At 37.8% G+C, this 20897-nt stretch overlaps 1 protein-coding gene across 6 annotated transcripts in view; it reads left to right on the top strand.

Moving 5' to 3' along the window:
• Chd7 (chromodomain helicase DNA binding protein 7) overlaps nucleotides 1–20897 on the top strand; it is a 184851-nt gene that overhangs the window by 103931 nt on the left and 60023 nt on the right. For all 6 annotated transcript variants that reach the window (XM_047542096.1, XM_047542087.1, XM_047542105.1 and 3 more), the window contains exons 4-6: nucleotides 11198–11339; nucleotides 17237–17374; nucleotides 18410–18475. In XM_047542096.1, the coding sequence (XP_047398052.1) occupies nucleotides 11198–11339; nucleotides 17237–17374; nucleotides 18410–18475 (346 nt within the window). The remainder of the gene's footprint in view (nucleotides 1–11197; nucleotides 11340–17236; nucleotides 17375–18409; nucleotides 18476–20897) is intronic.

Here is a 20897-nt window from a genome sequence, read left to right as displayed (position 1 = left end):
AAGCATTCAGGGTCTCCCTCCTGGGTGGACTACCAGCTGTCATTCTGAAGCTTGAATCAGTCTACGCAGGGTTTGGCACTGCAGGATCCGAGTAAGGAGTGTACGATAGACCGTACATGTTTGGTGGGAAGAAGAGGTTATATTTTCTCCCAGGAAGTCTAGTCTTTTTCTTTCCCCCTGTTGCTTTTGACTAATTGTTGCAGTCAATGTGTGCTATAGGCAACAGTTGTTTTTAGCCCAAGTGGTAGGAAAATAATTGAATGGAACAGTTCTGATGAGTCTGGAGATTTACAAGTGAAGAGGGAGCTGATGTAATGTGTCCTGGAGACTTAGAGGCCTTGCTGGGGGGGCACTGAAGGTGTGGTGGCTCCTCCGTTGGCCCAGGGTAACCTCAGCACTTAGCTACTGCTTGCTGGTTTACAACAAAGTTCAGCAAGGATACCCCTGAGAGGTTTTCCTGTTGTTGATGGTCTTTTAGGTTTGGCTGTCCAAACGCATGGTAATTGAATTGAGATTTTAAGTACATTAACAAACCAAACCATTACTTTGTTGAACCACATTGTTTTATTGGTCAGGTGAATCGAGTATGTCGAGTTGTGGTCTCCTTGTTTGGCTTCATCTACGAGGAAATAGCATCCCTGAATCAAGGGTAACTAGAATGCATACAACTACATGTAAATTCTGAATAGCATAGCAGAATAATTATGTAAATTGAATATGCAGTGATGAAGGTAATAGGGGGTTTGGGTTATGTTAGTGCTGGGGTTGAATTGCCGTAGCAGTTTGCTTTTAAGCACTGGAATACAACAGAGGCAATTTTGTTTTGCAAAATGTTATGTGATACCAGTTATTTCCATCCTTGAATAAGTTAACTTGATGAATTTGTTTATACAGAAAATAATTTTCCTACAGAGGCCTGAAACAGAGGGAATAAACAGAAATGAAATGAAAAATTTGGCCTAGTACGACTCACATCTTTCCTCTGTAGCCCTGTGTGCCACATCATTGCTGTGGTTTCTCAAACAAACGTGCTGTGCTCTGCTGTCCTTTGATTTGGCCTGGCAGAAGTGACCCGCTGGTGGTCTGGCCCCCTCTTCTTTGTGTCACTGGCAGAGATAGAGGTTGATCTGCGTCATTCAAATACCCTTGGTAGCAAAGGACTGGAGAGGGGGCTGTAAGGGGGAGGACTTTCCTTGTGTCTTGGCAGCAGCCGCCTCATTCCCTGGTATCCTATCCTGTTCTGTAAAGTGGCAGAAGCTTGAATTTATGGCCATTCCCAGAGAACTGGACCTTTTGACAACCAGAATATAATTACGTGTCTTTCCTACACAGGAGAACCTAAAAGAACCTGTGCCCAGAAGCTGTTAGGTAGAATGGTACTGAAACAGCAACAACAACAAAAGATTGTATAGCATCTCAAGAAAAGACTTTTAAAATCTTAATGAGGAAAAAAATGGGCCACACTTCTCTTTCCTAGCAGAACTGTATCTCCGCCCCCCTTTCTCTTTTTACTTTAAATATGTTTTTTTTTTTTTCCTGTCCGTGTTTTTAGTGCTCTTTCTAGGTGTCATTATAGCTTTCAAATATTGGCTGTTAATATTTAAAACAAAATCTAAGTCCTTTGTTGGTTGGAGGGGATGCCATTTTTGCATATGGAGGAATTCATGGAACTGAAATATGAGGATTTGCATGCTTCTTTTCAATCTGTTTTCTGTTGTGCATTCATAGGCCCTGTGAAATGAAAGAGAATTTAGAGGAAGTGCTTCCTTTGAATGACTCTTGAAGGATTTAGTGGTCCATTTAGCTATATAAAGATTCTTTGAATGTACAGAAAGAAGGGAAGTTGGCCAAAGATTGTGACTTGACTACTGAAGCCCAAGTTCAATGAAGCAATGTAGGATTGCTACTAATGCAGTTTCTAGGAAAACATTTTGTTCCAGGCTCTATTCGCCACCTCCAATGTGAAGTTTAGTAGAAAACCAGAGTGTTATTTTTCAATTAAGTGAAGACTTTTTTTTTTTTTTAAACTGGAAAATAAATAACTAATCTTATTTTTTAAAATTACAGAAATACCATAAACATATAAGGTGTGCTTTTGTAAGTCACACTATAATTATTATAATAGTTAATGTTTACATAGCAACTTTTTTCTGAAGAACTTACTTTCAGATATTATTTTCAAATTATGATCTAAAAGAATAACAGCATTTACCCAAGAAATATTTATATAGTCAACAAGCCCAATTATTTGATAAACTAATATATAGTTTTTAGCCCTTGTATCTTTAAAATTTTTCAGTTGATATTAGAAATAAAAGCAAATCATTACAGCCAAATTTGTAATGAGTTAAAAAATAGATAATCGGATATCTTCTTATCAAGTACATAGGTAATAACAATAAATTAAACCTATTGCTTTTCTTTTTTACTCTTCTTGTTCTTTCTTTACTCACATGCTATGATTTAATCTTGACTCAAGACATTGAACAGTTGAACAGATATTGAGTGATTTGGCCACTGTACTCTGGAAGAAGATAAATATTTTTAAAGTGGGTGAGCGTATGAACTTTTGAGCCCTTCATCAGTATTGGCAAGGTACAAAGAAGAAAAGGTGCCCATGAGCATCATGTGGCTCTGTGCACCAACCTGTCCTGCTCAATCTCTAGTTCAGTAAATCCAAATTCCAGATTAGGGATGGGACCATGTACAACTTGACCCTGCTGTCCCAAAGCTTGTCTTCTTTGACAAAGGGATGGTGAAAGGATGATAAGATCATTTAAATCCCTAGTTGTTCTTTCCTTTGAGATAACCCCCTAGGACCTTTCCATTGCCCTACCCATTGCCCTACCCATTGCCCTTACCCGTGTAATCCCCCCACCCCCCACCCCCATCTCTGATACATCTTATATCAACAGAAGGAGGAGGGTTGGGGAGTCATCAGCCACTTTCTAGTACAGATCCTGATATTTTCGACAGTATGTGGTTCAGTTTGTATCCACTGGGGAAGAGAGTACCTAACAGCACTGACCCTTGAAAGCAAGTTCTGCTAACTCATGCCCTGTACTTAATGCAGGAATGGACTCTGCCTGCTGAAAGTGCATAACCACCCATCCAGTGGTCTGCAGTGAACTTCAAAGCAGTCCTACTGCTGTGTTGACTTATATGGAAGAGGGTGATATAGAGCCCACTTTCAGCTCTCACTGCACCCACCACATGAAAGTTCAGAGGTGGCCATGACAACAGCAGGGTGTTAAAGGGTAGATTTTCTGAAAATACATAGCTTTGAGATCTTTCTTGAGTGAATTTTATGGTGAACATATGTTGCCACAGTAGATGTAGTTGTGATCTTAGGGTTGGAAGACAGAGTAGAAGGAATCATGGGTTGATTTTTATTTTTCAAATAAAAAATGTCTGTTATATGAAAATGCTTTAGAAAAATACAAAATTCTGTACAAATGCAGTTTGTCTACTAATATGTAAATATCTTTTTGCTGGTTGTCTTCTGCTTAGAGAAAACCCCCTTAGACGGATTGCCCCTTGAGTCCTTGTGTGCTTGTGCAAAGCCACTGAATAGAGTATCCATCATCTGAAAGACCAGCCCTCACTTTGGCCCCCTCTTTGTAGAACTCTCCTAGCTTAGTGTTAAAATGCTAAATAGGGAAAGAGGAGCTTGAATTAAGGGGGGGGGGCAGGAGACAGTGTTTCTTTTTAATTGTTAGAAGATAGCACCTTTAACCTTACTTTAGAATACTAATTTTTATGTATAGCTCTGAATTCCATAGAAGCAATATAATTGCAAGGGAGTTTGGCTTCTCCTGTTAGGGGAATGGTAGTATTTCCTCCTTTGTGGCTTTACCATTGATTCTGCCTAATTCCCATCTTACCTACATACCTGATTGAAATGTGGGTGGGCAGTATGTCTCTGTTGTATTAGTCACCCTGGCATATCAGAGAAGATAATTATGAATCTAGGGAGTGGTATTCTGATTGCCAGAGTTAACCCTCACCTGTCTCCCTTCCTGAGTTATGGGAATGCTGTCCTTGAATAAAAGTGACATTTTAGAACATGACACAAGTTGTCAAATATGTGCCTTATGGTTTAGCACCTGGAAGATTATACTAGAAAAGGTCATTGAAGGGCATTCTTTTATATAAGGTCATATATCTAGTTTGTTTCATTCTTTATGTTACATTATTGTGCTGGATGGTGCCACACAGCCGTACTGGCCAATGTCTACATTGAGCTTCTGTAATCAGATTGCATATTAGGTAACTGAACTTCCTTTCCATGTTCTTCTGGCAGATCTTAATTCAATCCATAAAATGTGGTAGATTTTCAATGTTAATTCTTGGCTACATGACAAAAAGTCTTTTTTTTTTTTAAGAGTATATTGATATTAGAAGTGGATTCGACTTCTTCAGGAGAGTTTCTTTTGTACTTCATTTATTATTTTTAAGAATTGTCTTTTAGAAAAGAGTCAACACTGTAGCTATCCTAAAGACAGGGTTCTGGTATAATTGGAAGACTTAAATTTACCTGGGGTTGATGCCAAGTAGCACATGTCCACCAGGAAAGGTTTCAAAGGCCTGAAGGATACCACAGAAGGGCAGGCCAGCTCTGGACTCCCACTGCCAGGACTCAAAGGTGGCTCTCAAGCCCTGCAGGTTCTGGCTGCAGTCCTAGGACTGCCGCTGTTGCAAGTTTGATTGTAAAATGCAAAGGTGAGGTGTGTGTTGAGTTTGAAATACACACTTAAAATGACAGTAAATTAGGCTCCTGGATCTTTTCTTATTTTCTTTACTTACTCCCCTAACCATTTAGCACAGTTATGGTACTAAGGGAGTACTTTTTCCTACAATAACTACTTAAGGCAACAATTTAGTTGTCTTACAAGTATTTCATTTAGTGACTTTCACAGAACTTAAGTCTGTTCATGATTTGTCATTGAAATCATACATTGTTGTTCATGAGAAAAACAGACCCCCCACACATACACACCTCTTCCCAATTTTTTAAAAATGAAAGTAGTATAGAATTTGTGAGTGAAGTTTGAGAGTCAGGGTGCTGAGACACCTGCTTGGAGTGAAAAGTGTAGGTGCCAGACTGGTCCACTCAGATCACCAGAGGTGAGGTTGCCTCTTGCAGAATGGCAAGTGCCTGGGCAGTCTGCTGGGCACCCTTGGGTCCTTCACCAAAGAAGCATTGCTTGTTTTGGTGTGAAGGTGTCAGTCTTTGAATTTACTGTCTGCCACTCAGTTTGTCTCTTTCCTTGTTAGTTTATTCTGTTCTCTGTAGTTTATTGTATTCTAGTTTTAACTGTTATAAATGAATTTTAGTTATAGGGCTTTATTTAAAATTTTTATCTTGTGAGGTTAATTTTATATGATGCACCACATTTTATGCTGCTTTTAATTGATCTTTAAAAACTCTTTGCACTTTTTTTTAACTTTACTTTTTTTTTTTTTTTTTTTTTTAATTTTTACTTTCATTGTTTTTTCTTTTTGGTACCAGGGATTGAACCCAGGGGTGCTTAACCACTGTACCACATCCTCAGCCCTTTTTATATTTTATTTAGAGATAGGGTCTTGTGGAGTTGCTCAGGGGCTTGCTAAATTGCTGAGGCTGGCCCTGAACTTGCAGTCCTCCTGCCTCAGCCTCCAGGGGTGGCATGTGCTCCCGTGCCTGGCCTGATTTTCATTGTTTACAAGGCTTATTAGCAAATAGAGTTTACAGGAAATTTGTGCTCTTGAAAGGCTAGGTGCTTTTCCCTCCTACCAGCCTTGAGCCTGTGACCCTGGTGACTGCTTGTGTACTTTTATTATGTCAGCCCAACTGTGTTGTGCCTCAGTGTCCAGTGCCACGTCCTATATGGCGTCCTACACAGCAAATACCTCTCTTCTTATCCATTGTGTTCAATTTTCTGTTAAAAGTTTTCTCAGCATATGAAGTATAAGACCATGCCTTAATACCTTTTGCTCTTCTCCTAAAGGATGATAGCATAACATTTTGGTGAAGCTTGAGTCTCTAAAAGTGAACCTGATTAAGTTTCCCATCCTGGGTCTCAAGGTTGATTTTCCCCAGTGTGGTGAGAATCTTTATTGACCTATTCCATGTGAAGGACCTGCTGGATTGAAAACTCCCTCCTTTTGCCCAGACGTCTTCATTAACTGACCATCTCTTCTCATCACATTTGGTTCCACAATATGGTTCCTTTTCAAAATTTCTATTGAGGATGTAGGTCCATAAGCTGACACTAATCAAGGTTTAACTGCATTCTGTTTTGTAATAAATCAGGGCAGCTTCCTGGCTCTCTAGCTTTTTGCATAAAACCTTATGTAGAAAGCCTGTACTCTTTCTGAACAAAAGGAACTAGTTATCTATGCTGCATTTTATTGCAGATGAATCCACCTACATCCTCCTAAGATGCTTCCATCTTAGGAACTAGCACCCAGCTATCTTTATGGACACATACCATCTTAAGCTGAGTAGGGATTCTTCCATAAGGGTGGATTTCCTAGTGTTCATCCATGTGACAAACACTGCTCTTTGAATACAGAGTTTCTGTTCTCCTAATGCTTGCTGCTGAGAGTTCTCATCAAGGATGTGCATGCCTTGATGAAATTGGGGGTAATCAGAACTGTGGAACTTGGTCACTTGGTGATGAACCTTGAGCACATCTGACTGCCTGCCAGTGTGACTCCACTCTCGTAATGAAATTGTGAAAGTAAGGCAGGTGGAGAACAGTGGGCCTTCAAGCCTCCATCCCTATCTGAAAAAGTGATGTCTCCTTCCAAGATTATGGTGGTTTGTCTAGCTTGAAAAGTGAACAACTCAGTACTTCAGTGTCTGGCTTCACGAGCGGTTGGCTCTGTATCTGAGCATCTTTCTTCATAAGTGGATGACTATGTCTCAGTTTCTAGGTTCATGGGCGGATGACTATTTTGTTCACATCAAAATGATAGGAAGAAAGAACTTTGTGATTTGGAAGGCAAAGTTTAAAAATGATTTTCCTTTCTATTGGCTTTGAAAACTGCTACTTTTCTTTTATTGTGGTATTCCTTTAGCCCTTTTAACTGAGCTTCATAGATGTCTCATCATAAAAATAGATGCTATGTGGGGCATTTTGTTTTGTTTTAATGAGTTACTGAGAAAAATCACTTAAGAGTAATACCGGCACATAGTAAAGGGTATGTAGTATACTTGTTTGCTGTTATTGCTATTTCTTGTACTGTCTAATTAAGTAGATGAACTAATATGAACATGTAACCTACCTGAGTAGGCATTCAGTATACAGTAAACAGGACAGTTCCTCTCTGGATCTTACAGGATAGTTGACAAAACACATACACAGAGTGCTTTGAGTTTAATATATTGTAGTCATGTTGACACCAGTTGTATACTATAAATACTTCCTATATGGGGTTTATCATGTGGTGTGTAGGTAGATGAGGAGATCATACCTGGACCAGACAGTAATGGTCAGAAAATACTTCTTGGAATGAGTGATGTGCAGGCTGAGTCTTGGAGATGAGTAGACTGCGGAACAAGTGGAGGTAGGAAAGGTAGATGTATGTTTTAGGAATAGTTCTGTATGCCTGGAGAATAAGGAGTAAGAGACTGGCATATGAAAAATAAAGGCAGTGTTGCCAGTTGTAAAAGTTGCAGAGGCCGTTGTACACCAGTACTGAGAATCTCTGGTGTTATGTGTAGGGGATTGGATTTAAGAGAGTTTCATTTCAGCTGGTCAATCTGGTGACTTGTAGAGATGGATTTGAGAGTGGCAATGGGTGGCATTACCATGAGGCTGATCCGGGACTGCAGAAGACAGAGCAGGTTCAGGAGAGGAATGAGGTAGACATGATTTCTTTAGGACTGGTGCCATTCAGGGCTAGATTTTGACAGTTTCCCCACTGTCAAAAACATGCCTCATTTTTCTTGTGATCCCACTCACAGGTTGCTATGTGGCAGCCAGCTGTGGCTCAGCCCTGGGAGAAGACATCACTGCAACTGTTGGAGGTGCATTGAGGTTCTATGTCTGTGCCTGACAGCTCAGTGGCCTCATCCTCAGCATTACAGTATCGGTTTAGTGGATGTTCCTTATTAACAATATTCTCATTCCTGCAACTGAAAGAGCTGCCCTCTTTGCACATTCAAGCTTTTATAATAATTTGGAAGAAGAATGTATATTTTGGCCCTGACCTTACAAAAGACCATTTTGAAGCTTATAGATTTAAATAATGACTTTGGATATGGACTCTTTTTTTTTCCACCAGTCAGATGCTGTGTAGCCCTTCATGAGGGTCGTAAGGGTGATAAGGCAGTGGGAAGCTATAGTCTTTTGTCAGGGAATGACAGGTGTCTGAACTAAAGCAGTAGTAGTGGACATGGGGAAGGGCAGGCCATGGTTCTTTGCTTGTTTGTTCTTTTACCTGGTGATTAGGAAATTTATGTTGCTTAGGTAAAGTTATCCTCAGTGCAAGTGGGGTCCTATCTATAAGTTCCTGCAGTTGATTTGGCCCAGGTGGATCTGAGCCATGGTTGGAGAATACTTCTCAGATGTGGCTGTTTGTCTTCCAGATGTGAGTAAATGTTAACCATCTGTGCCCAGTGCTACTTTAGCTTTTTTCCATTATTTCATTTAAACCACATAACAAAGATGGAGGAAGAAACAATTATTAACTTTGTTTTATAAATGAGGAAGCTGATTGCTCAGGAACACTTGGTTGAAAACTCATTTGGCTTTTTGCAAAATAGTAATGAAGGCAATTTAATGTAAATAACAATTTTGTTCTGGATTGTATATGTGTTTGGATGGATATTGAAGATTTTGTAGCCTTTTGACTTTTTTAGGGTTGTTGATTTGTATGTTGATGAGTGGAAATGCTTAGCTCTCTCTGAACATTAATGGTGCAAGGTCTAATGAGTTTGCAATCTTTCAGTAATCAGATCTGGGATAAGTGCTTCCCTTGGCCACAGGCGTTTTATCTAAGCATTTGGAGAGGTCCTTTCTGACTTTCAGCCATCTTGGAAGTTCCATACAGTTCATTCTTGGGAAGGGCAGATGGAAAATCATTAGCATTTCTCTCCTCCAGCAAATAGATGTTTCCTCAAACCTGGGCTCTGGGTGCCTTCCAGATAGTAAGCCTTTTGCTCCTGTAGGACAGTGCAGGCAGGGCCCAGGAACCCCTCTGAATTGAAGTGTGTACTTCGCCTTGGTAAAGAGAGGTCACTGTGGAAACTAGCTGCCAGCTCACTTTACCTGGCTATGGTTCAACTCTTTGACAGGCCTACCTCTGATTTAAACAAATTTGAGAAATATGTAAAGTTTTGGAAGCAGTTTTGCACTGATTTGATAAAAGAAACCACAAAACACTGCAGCGCAGGTGTTGAGAATGTTTGAAAGCTGATTGAGGGAAGCAGATGGCTTTAGTCAGTGGCATCCAGCCAAAAGAGCAGGTGCTGGTCATGTGACCGCTGGTTACCAGGGTAATCTGATTGCTCTTGGCGTGCAGATGAAAGGAAAGGGGCCCAGTGTTCAGCTGTAGTATTGTATAATTTGTGGCAGTTAGAGCGGAAATAAATGCTGGAAATGGAGCCTCATAGTAGGGGAGACTTCTGTCCATGTGTAGCGTAAACACTAGGACAGTTGGATGAGGAACTGTTGTATGGATTTTTTTTAATTTAAGAAATATTATGCTTTCTGTCGATCTTTTGGTGACTTAAAGTTTTAAGGACACTGCCTTTTTAAAATTTTTTTATTAGAATGAACTCTTGAAAGCTAACTGTTGTTTGCTTCAATCTTTAATTGTTTTGAGTTATCTCTTATGTGGCTATTTACTATGCTAAAGTGTTAAAACAAAATAAAAATAAACCAAGTATTTTAAAATAACAAGTTTAAGATGATCAAATACATCATTAGCTGGATACATTGTTTTATTAATAGTACTTTTGAAATACTTTGTGTGATACATGTTCCTCTCAAGTAAGAGCATATAGTTCCTTTGGCCTCTTTCTTTTGTAGAGGCTGAGGTTAAAAACATGCTGTTTAATGCATTCAGTCAGCACACTTTTCTGGAAATTTACAAACTTCAAAAAATAAATTTAGTTTTAAAAATATATCTTATTTTTAGAATTAATTGTGGTTTGAGAGAGGATTTCTAGAAATAGTAAAACAATTATTTATGAGGTTGGATTATTTTCAGTGTTGTATATACTAAATGATAATAGGTTGAAAATCTTGGGGCTGGTTTGGAAATTGAAAGCACCAAATGTACATTCTAATTGAATGTCAATAAGGGATCTAGAGTGACGATAAAGTAAAAAAAAAAAAAACTTTTTTCTTAGTGTTCATTTATGTCTCTTTTCTCAGTGACATTCAAATCCTATTAATATTTGTCAGTAACATACTTTGGAACATATGCTTTAATTATTGGGGTTGATTTGCTGTGTTTTGGTGTGTCAGAGGCCTAGTTTTTGGGGAAAAAAATACGAATTGTGGAGATGGGAGTGTAGTTCAGTGATAGAGGGCTTGCCTAGCATGCAGAACTCTGGATTTAATTCCTAGCACCACAGAATAAAGGCTAATGTGATTATCTAAAAAATGCCTAGTTTAAAAATAAAACTTTAAAAACATAGCATTAAATAAAATTGGATGTTTCAGGAGATTGCTATGTATTTTTATTAATAAAAGATTATAACCTAGATAAAAATGTAACTGGACAATATAAAAGCATACTTAGTAGTACCAGTCAAAAAGACTTAAGTAGGAGTGTATAAAACTACCTACAAGAGGCAAGGAGATATGATCATTATGTTCTGTTTTTCTTGACAGTTAAAAAAAAAAGTGTTTCATGCTTTAAAAACGTGGTAACAAAACTACTTTTTAGTCTGATTTTTTTTTTTATTACAGTATGGTGTATTGGCAGGCATTTGGAACAAATGAACAAATACACAGTGTGGTATGAGGAATTTTCGCATGCCGTTTTTCCTTAATTAGGTCAGAAATTTGCTAAAGGTTATCCGTAAGATTTACTATAAAAATTTATCTGAGTGTGCTATTCAACTATAAATGGCCAACAGGCATTGACTTATCAGTTGTCGTCAGTCCTTTTGGATGCTGGTGTGGGACATAGAAGGTTTGGGACACACAGGACCCACATTAAAAATGAACACTAAGTGATCTGCTTTGAATTCTAGTAATAAGAAACCTGATTCAGAAGCAAGTGCTTTGAAGAAAAAGGTCAACAAGGGAAAAACAGAAGGTTCTGAAAATTCAGACTTAGACAAAACGCCCCCACCATCTCCTCCTCCTGAAGAAGACGAAGATCCAGGTGTTCAGGTAATACTATTATGCTGACCCTGAGCCTCTGTGATTTAGCATGGTAACTTTAGCCACGTATGAAGTACGCTAACCTTCCCCCACCTTTGTTACAGAGGTGCTCGTCAGATGTCTTTATTGTTGTCTGGAACATTATGTCCATAGTGATGAGAGCTGGGGGGCCAGCACAGAAAAGAACTCCCCACCAGAGCTGTTGCATTTTACCATCTTTGGCTTTGTAATAAACATTCTTCCTTTATTGCTGTAGGTTTATATATATAATATTTGTGTGTGTGTTGCTATTAACATTGGTTCATCTACAGCTTCATTCAGATTTTTAGATTTCTTTGAAGTTTGGTTGATTGTTCGTTGTGTTTTTATTTATTTATTGGTGCTGGGGATTGAACCCAGGGCCTCATGCATGCTAGGCAATCACTCTCCCATTGTGCTGTATCCCCAACCCCTGCCCCTTTTTATCTTGCAGAATAAAAAAACCAAGTCATAATTTGTAGCTCATCTGAAGGTTTGTTTTTGACATTGACAATCAAAGATGAGATATATTTGTATAATATTAAACTCTCTTTGAGTAAGTTAGTGATTTTCCAAATGGCAGCTCTACAGACTTCCCCCAGTGTTAGATTTCTCTCAACTTTGGGAGAATTTTGTAGAAATGAATTAAAAAGCTAGCCCTGAAATAAACATTAGGAATTTGGTTTCTTGTGTGTAAAGCACGCTGCCTTCACTGATTGGACTGAGAGGGCCTCTTACACGTGACAGTTAAAAATTATTTCCTTGTTAGGTTCCCTGGAAGCATGCCAGCCTGGTCCTCTGGGATGGCTGGGAATGTGACTTGTGTGAATGACATCTGAGTTATCAGGGAGTGGTTACTGAGGAGTCCCGCCGGAGTGGGAAGCCAGCCCCCAGGAGCTTACTCGACTTCCTCTTATCATTCCGTGCACACTCAGGACTTTCACCTGCACCCCTACCAGTTAGAAGCGAAATATTCAAAATATGTAGCTCTATTCTAAAGAATTTCAGGGCTGTTTGTACACGGGTGTGTGTTTTGTTTTTGTTTTTTGAGTATAACTCCTTGATAGTTATAATTGTGACCCAAGCTAAGCACCTAAAAGGGAAAGAAATGGAGAGAGAATGTATGAATGAATTTGTAGTATGGGTTAATTATGTGATTTATTTTTATTATATGTCAGAGGGAAGATACTGGGAAGGTAAGTAGATATCTTTTTTTTTTTTTTTTTTTTTTTTTTACTTAAGAGTTTTTTTTAATATTTTTAGTTGTAGATGGACACAATACCTTTATTTATTTTATTTTTACATGGTGCTGAGGCTTGAACCCACTGCCTCACACATGCTAGCGAAGTGCTCTACCACTGAACCCTACCCCTGTGCTTGAAAGTTCTTAACAAAAGTATTTTAGTGATTTTAAATTTATTTTTATCCTCAAGGCTGTTTTTTCCTGCTTTGAATTTGCTTAAAGTAGGACCTCTGTGACAATAATAAAGGTGGACAACATAAAGATTTATTCACACAATTTAAGGGAAATTCTGTTTTTAAAGAATATTCCTGTGGTTTTTAAGTCTATTTGTATTAATTCAGACTTGTATAATAAATCCAAATCCAATTATATTTGGATATAATTTATAATCCAAATTATAAAATTTGGATTTTATAAAATACTAGTTTTAGGGTTTATTTTCCTTCTTCATTTCAGTTATACAAAATTAATAATCAATTCAAATGAACCTTGGTGCATGCTTTCTGATTGGCTAGTGTGTAAGTTTTACAGATTCAGTAGCTAATATAAGCAGCCATACGAAGAGATCTGACTTTGAAGGCTGTGCTTTCCTGGTGTCTATGACACAGGAAGTGATGCTAACTGCTTTGTTTATTTTCTTCCTGTAGCATGCATGAAGAATCTAGTGTAAAAAATTCTTGAATTTTGTGATTTATTTTTTAAAAGTAAATTTCATGAAAATTTTAACTAATGCATCATTGTTCACAAGTTATTAAAACAGATCATGGAAACATTTAAATCTTGTATTCATTATACCTGTTTAAACTGTCTTTTCTAAAGCAATCCAAGTTTAAAAAGTTGAGATATTGTTTTAGTATCAACTCAAAAATTTTGAGTTAAGGTCTAAGTATAAGTCTTATATTTCATCTAGATTCACAGAAATCTTTCAGATAATAGTTTAACAGACCATAATAGAAACATATTATATAATGAACAATTTTAATTTTTATATTGGGAAATTATAAAAGGAACCTTGAAACACATAGTAAATGACCTTAAGATCAATTATTGTGGACGCCATGGTGCAACCATGTCATCCCAGTGACTTGGAAGCCTGAGGCAGGATTGCAAATTCAAGGCTAACCTCAGCAACTTATCAAGACCCTCAGCAACCTAGTGCTATAATGAAAAAGAGGACTGGGGATGTAGCTCAGTGGTAAAGTTCCCCTGGGTTCCATCCCCAAAGTCACCAAAGGGGGGGGGGGGGAGAAAAAAGGAAGATCAATTATTATATAGAAAGAAACCATGTCACATTTAAAAATTTCAGAAAATTGACTTCAAATTGTATTTCGTGTTTTTTTAAGCACTTATGAAGTGACCTTAAAGCTACTTACAACTAATTTCATCACAGTTGCAGTTTTATATCACAAAGATGACATGAGGAAGAACTTACATTATAAAAATTATATTCACCAATACATACCTACCCTCTCCCTCCCTCCCTCCCTCCCTCCCTCCCTTGCTTCCTTCCTTCCCTCCTTCCTCCCTCCCTCCCTCCCTCCCTCCCTCCCTCCCTTGCTTCCTTCCTTCCTTCCTTCCTTCCTTCCCTCCCTCCCCTCCCCTCCCCTCCCCCCCTCCCTGCCCCCCTCTTTCTTTCCTTTCCTTTCTCTTTCTTTTTCTCTTTCAGATTTCTTTCTCTCTCTCTTTTTCTTTCTTTCCCTCTGTCTCTCTTTATTTCTTTCTTCTCCCTGTTTTATCATAGTGGAACTTTTAAAAAAAAAATGGAGTAGGATTTACTGTGAAGTAGATTTGTCTTAGACCCTGTCCAACCCTATCCAGTTACTTATGCTAGAAGAATACTATGACAGTTTGGCCTCAAGCACAGAAACCTGATAAAACATTACAGATGGATTGTTAGTAGCATATCCCTCCTTACAATAATGGTATAAAGATGGAGCTATAAATTAATCCATTTCAATTTAGTTAAACTGATGTATCAGATGAAATACAGACATTATGCTAAGTTTCACAAAATTAAAACATTGTTCTTCATAATAGCCTTTTATGTCTTAAAGAGATTGACAGTCCAGAAGTAAGGGATGGTAAATTGGGCCTGAGAGCAGGAGTAAGTAGGTCAGCTTTGGAAAGAGAGAAGGAAAGCTTGACAAGGTAACTGGGACATTTTTCTTTGGAAAGCTCGAACTGATTAATGATGGCTTTAAACCTAATAATTGCATTCTCACAATGCTTTGAATGAATTCCCTTATGTTTTCTTCACAGCATTTGTATGGGGTAGTTACTATCATTAATCCCATTCTACAGACCAGGAAATTGAGGTCCACAGAATTACTCATCCAAGGCCGCATAAGAGTTAGGACCAGTTCAATAAGGAACACTCAGCTCTAGTGTGCAGGAGATCAATTGTCTCCTGTGATGTGGGAAAAGGCCCATGAGACAGAAGCCCCACAGGTCTCTGTGAAAGCTCCACAGGCTTGACTATTCTGGGAAACAGAAGATCTGTCCTTGGAGAGGAGGATCCCTAAAGAACCTCTGGCCCAAGTCACTACTACTTCTGGTTCAGGCCACTAGGAAGTCTGTTAATAAAATCTTACCCAAGTGGTCTTGTGGAAAAGTACTTTGTACCTCCACCACCCTGATTGTGTAGAAGTGGGAGGTGCCAGTTTTAAACAATCCATTTGGTGCTCATGTTATACTAAGCTGTTATTGTAAACTGTTTCAGATCCATTTCCAAGAGCAGGGAGAGCTCAAATTCGATAAGGTTGAATCAGTCATGTGGTGGGATCATAGTGGTATGTGCTGGGTATTTTGCCTCTCTCTGCCTTACTATCCCAACTTTAAAATTCATGAGACTCTTTAAAAGTTTTATTGTCAACTCAGTTTCTAGATTGTGATATTCTTGTGTTATTAGCAATTTAAAACTTGCTTATGCTTTGCTTTGGGTGTTTTTTTTGTTTGTTTGTTTTTGTTTTTTTGGTGCTGGGGATTGAACCCAGGGCCTTGTGCGTGTGAGGCAGGCACTCTACCAACTGAGCTATATCTCCAGCCCCTTGTTTTATTTTTGTTTTTGTTTTGTTGTGGGCACTGCCCTGGGCTTTGAATTCAGGGCCTCGCAAATGCTACTACTGAGCTATATTCCTACCCCAACATGTGTCATTTTTAAGCTTAGATTTTTTTTTCACATATACTTATTAATGAAAAAGTTTTTCTCACCATTTTTAACTTAGAAAACATTATTTGTAACTGGACACAATGGAGTAATCTCAGTGACTCAGGAGACTGAATCAGGAGGATTGCAAGTTTGATTGCCAACCTCAGCAATTTAGTGAGACTGAGTCTCAAAAAAAAAAAGGATTGGGGATGTAGCTCAGTGATTGAGTGCCCCTGCATTCAATTCCTAGTACCAAAATAAACAAACAAAAATAACAAGAAAACATTGTCATGAAAGTCAACATAGAATGATTTTGAACAAAAAGGGCAAAAAGAGTTACAAATTTTCCTTTTTAGGAAAAGTAAAATTACTTTTCATGGTCATTCATTATAAATTTTGCCATTCAACCCTTTTTCTCTTCAAAAATTTTGTTTGTAAACTTCCCTCTGGTCCTTTTACTCCTTTCCTCAGAATTAATACTTGCTAACAATTAGTGGTTTTTGTGTTTTTTTGTTTTTGTTTTTGGTGGTTGTATTGAAAGCATATACATATTCTTTTGTTAGTGAACATTTATTGAGGTGTAGAGATGCACAAGAGATGTATTCCCTTTGTTTTGGAGTTTATTGATGATCCACACACCCAAATACATAAACATCTTTAAAACATCTTAAATAGAAGCATAAGCTTCCTATTGTTATGTAACTTGTTTTAATTTTAATTTAACAGTTTATCTTGCAGATATTCCCAAGATAAATTTTGTAGCTTATAAGTATATATGACCACATTGTTCTGCAAAAGCTGTGCTAGGTTATATTTTGACCACAGGAGTACAAGAATACTCATTTTGCAATACTTGTATTAACACTCGCTATTACCAATCTTTTAAATTTTAACTAAGGTGAAAAATTAATTGAAAAAATTAAGATGACTTTTTTTAGTCCTTCGTGAATTTTGCCACTTTGCCTTCCATCTCTTCAAAAAGTTCAGACCGTTTCTTTTAGGACTAAAATGAAAATGCAGAAGGTTTGTATTTAAATGGCTTTCTGAGAGGTACGTTAGTACCTTGGGTAATAGTAGAACAGTAAATGTATAGAACTTGGTAATTTGTAGAGTATCCTCCAACACATTCTTTTTTTGTATGAAAAATTTTCAGTCACACAGAAGTAGAGAGAAGAGTGTAATGAACCCCTGTAGATCTATTTCCCACCTCCTGTTAGGCCATCACTTTGGGTGAACACCTTGGCTAAGTGACGAACAAGATTTGCTACTTCCATTTTCCTATTGAAGGGTGTGGACCTGGGAGTGGCCGAAGGACTTCATATTTCCCCCCATATTCTTTATCCTTGTTGCCACAGTGATCTTTTCACTTGACTTAACAGGAGTTATTGGTTTTTCTTTACTGTTTTTAAAAAAGTAATGTATCTTACCATTCTGAGCCATGTTAAAGAGCGTCAATGATTGCTTTTTAAAACCCTCTTTGTTGGGGTTTTATTTTAGAAGAGACGGTCTAGCAGGCAGGTGAAGAGAAAGCGATACACTGAGGACTTGGAGTTCAAGATTTCTGACGAGGAGGCAGATGATGCAGATGCTGCTGGGAGAGACTCCCCCTCCAACACTTCACAGTCAGAGCAGCAGGTCAGATTTGTGTGACTCGCGTATGCATGTTATAAGATGGACTGCATATTTTATAACCGAAATCAGAGAAGTTCAGTGGCAGCATTGGACTTTCAGCAGGGGAACATTCATCTAATGTTCGCTAATGTGTTATGGGAAATTAGTTGTTTAGCAGTGTCTTTTAAAAAGCCTGTTCACTGAAATTTATTTTTATACAAGCCTGTGATATGTAATTTGACACAATTTTGGAGAATTAATGGTCTATGCTGAGGAAGAATCAGAGCTAGAATGTGAGGCGGCTGAGTTTACCTCTGAGAATTCAGTGCTGTGGCTTCTGGGACTTTAATAAACCACTCGAGCTCATCTCCTGCTGTTCGGCACTGTAAGAACCCCTTTATGAAATTACTGCCTTGTAGTACCCAGCAGGGCACACTTTATTCTCTGTGCAATGTAAATGATGGATAAAATAGTTTGTACAAAATATGGATAGTAATGTAGGATTGATTATTGTAAAGATTTTTTTTTATAGTAATGCTCTTTTCTTACTATTACTGTACTTTAGTTAACAAACTGGTAGCCATTGAAAAGTATATTAAATGCAGTTTTGTGTTTTATTTATTTGGTAATGTGTGCTATGTTAAGTTGTTGTGTGAGGTTTTATGTGACCTCTGTAGATAAAAACTGCCTACAATAACAGAATGATGAGTATATTTACCCCATGGGTATAGATGAAGAAAAGTTATATTTTTGACTGCTATCATGCAGAGATTATTTTCTCTTGGCAGCTGGAATTTCTGAATGCTCTCTGGCTTCTGGAACCCATGCTAGTCCATGTAATTAAACCACATAATCGTGAAGTAACAAGCACAGCTCTTCCTTCTTCCTTTCTGTGGAGTGAATTTTTGTTCTTTTCAGTCATATTTTCCACTTGTAACTTTCTATGATGATTTAAAGGGTATGGAGGTAGTGGCAAAGGGGAATGAATGAATTCTTGTTTTTGTAGCATAGGATAAAATGTTTTCCATTTGGATTGATTCACACCTCTTCATGTTTTAGGAATCTGTTGATGCAGAAGGCCCAGTGGTAGAGAAAATCATGAGTAGTCGTTGTGTGAAAAAGCAGGTAAGCACATTTGAAATGATGCAAATCTATGGAGTGTGCATTACTGTTGTAGGATTGTTTTACAATTTTCTTTTTAAGATTCCACTATTGTAAAACAAAAATTCTGGATTTTTTTCTAATCCTGTCTGATTTACAAGGTCAGTATAAATCATTAGGTTAGTTAACTCCAAAAGAAATAAATATAATAAGCAATGAAATTAAAATATACCAAACTTTATTATACCATAGGAGACAAGAAACTCAGAAGCCTCCAAAGAAATGTATGGGGCTTTCAGGTATATGCTGCCCTTTTCTTAAGAATTATTCATATAAATCATAACACCTGTATATACCTGTCATTTGTCTCTGGAAGGTCCTACACCCATCCCACCCCACCCCACCCCACCCTCATGGTGGAATAGAAGTTCTCTTTATGATTTTGATTTGAAGGTGTTTTCTTATTCATTTTGCAATATTTTTTCATATACAATTGAAATAGTCAAAATATCTTTGTTGCCAGTGCAGAGGTAAAATACTGGACTGTTTTGATTACAATTTTGTAAGTTATTCAGAGTTCATATTGGTGTGCAAAGGTGAGCTCTACATACCTGTCATTAACTGCATTCTCTTGTCTTTGAGGGACAAATATACTCTTGAAGGAAGAATTTCATTGACGCTATTTTCTTTTACAGACGAAAATTCCCTGTTTCATCACAGCTACTTCCCTTCTTTCCCAATTTGGGAAAATGTTTTACTTGTTTTGAATAATGATTTAGACATCACCAGATGCATTTACATATTCCAACATGGAATTTTCAGTCTTTAGAAAGTGGTCTCCTTGGATATGGGGTCTGTTCCTCGGCTTAAATTTGTCAAGTCCGCAGGTCTTTATTGCTTTCAAGGCAGGTGGAAGTACAACATTACTTTTGACAAATGAAATAAACATGATTTCTTTTTAATAAAACACAAAGTATAACTTCCCAGTGAAAGAGATGAGTAACAGAATACTTTTGGAACTTAAAGTGAGATCCCAGGCTTATCAAATAAGAAACCTTTGCTAGTCATATACTTCTATCAAGAGATCCTTGAAAATATAATTGCATCAACAGTAAACTTCTGTGTACCTTCATTTCAATATTGTTTACTTTTCTTCTATTGTGTGGTTCAAAGTATGGATTTTTGTCAGCCTGTACAATTCCAGTTCATATGAAAATAATGAGGATCAAGATGTCCAGATATTTTCAAATTGCATATAGTGTGGGTGTATAGATGACTAACTAGTGTCTCTTTGTAAAGATTTCTGTCCTGATGAATTAAACAATAAAATCTCAACTAAATTTTCCACCTCTTAAAGCAGAAATGAGCACTGTTTAACTCATTAGAAAGGTTGCATTTTTGTCCTGCTAATGACTCCAGAACTGTTAATTGGTGAATTGTAGATATATGGTGAAATTTAAATACTTGACATGCTTTAAAGAATAATCCCCTTCACTGAATTGCAGTGACTTGTTTGAGTAAATAGCCTGTCGTTTGGATGGGATATACTAATTTTCATTCAATTGATAGTACTTCAGCAGCCATACTCAGCAGGTTTGGGGGTTGCAAATTATAATTAGCTCTATTATTCAGAGCTGCTTAAACTATGCGTTATGTAGGACACTGCTTTTTCTTTCTGTTTTGCTCACTTTAGGGCTCCACTCACTTGCCCTGCCCCACCATTTAAAGGCAGGTGCTCAAGGTTTAGGAATAGGTATTACTACTGTTTATCAATGACCCCATTTACCAGTGACCATGGGACATTAAAAATCATTTTAACTGTAAATGAGGATGAAACATTTATTGATTGGTGTATTTGAGGATGGAGAAAATTAGTGGAAAAAATTCCTCTGGAAGGCTCAGTATTCAGTGAAGTCTGATTTAAAGTAAGGACAAGAAGTAGAGCTCATTGAATTGTTTTTCTATTACTGGCAATTCTTAAAGGGCAATAAAAGTCCATTAGAAGATATTAAACATTAACAGGTACTAACATCTAAAACTGCCAGTGTTCTCAGAGTGGTTACTTCAGTTATCAGCTTTAAAAACACTGGTAGTTGGGGGGACTAACAAAAGGAAATTGGAGATTTTTCTGTGCATTCTAGCTGTGCCTGCTGGTCTGTTTCCTATTACCATGAATAATGTAAGAATTGGCTGTGAGAAGGTATCTTTCTCTCTTCCTGGCAGCACTGTGGAAACTGGCTTGTGAGCTCATGGGGCCTGTCCGGTGGGGTGCTAACACATAGTGGGGACTCTGGTTCTCATAGTCAGTCACCCTCATGGCTGTGGCCTAAGGTCTTCAGAACCAAAATAGTCATGATCTATTATGGTGGAGTTGTGCATACTCACAAAGCTCCTACAGCATATCCTCCCTAATTCAGTACCATGTGTTAAGTGGGCCTTGCTCAGT

This window comes from Sciurus carolinensis, chromosome 1 (assembly GCF_902686445.1).
Source record: "Sciurus carolinensis chromosome 1, mSciCar1.2, whole genome shotgun sequence".
Lineage (NCBI taxonomy): Eukaryota > Metazoa > Chordata > Mammalia > Rodentia > Sciuridae > Sciurus > Sciurus carolinensis.
The sequence above is the reverse complement of the archived record's forward strand: the minus strand, read 5'-3'. Positions and strand labels throughout refer to the sequence as shown.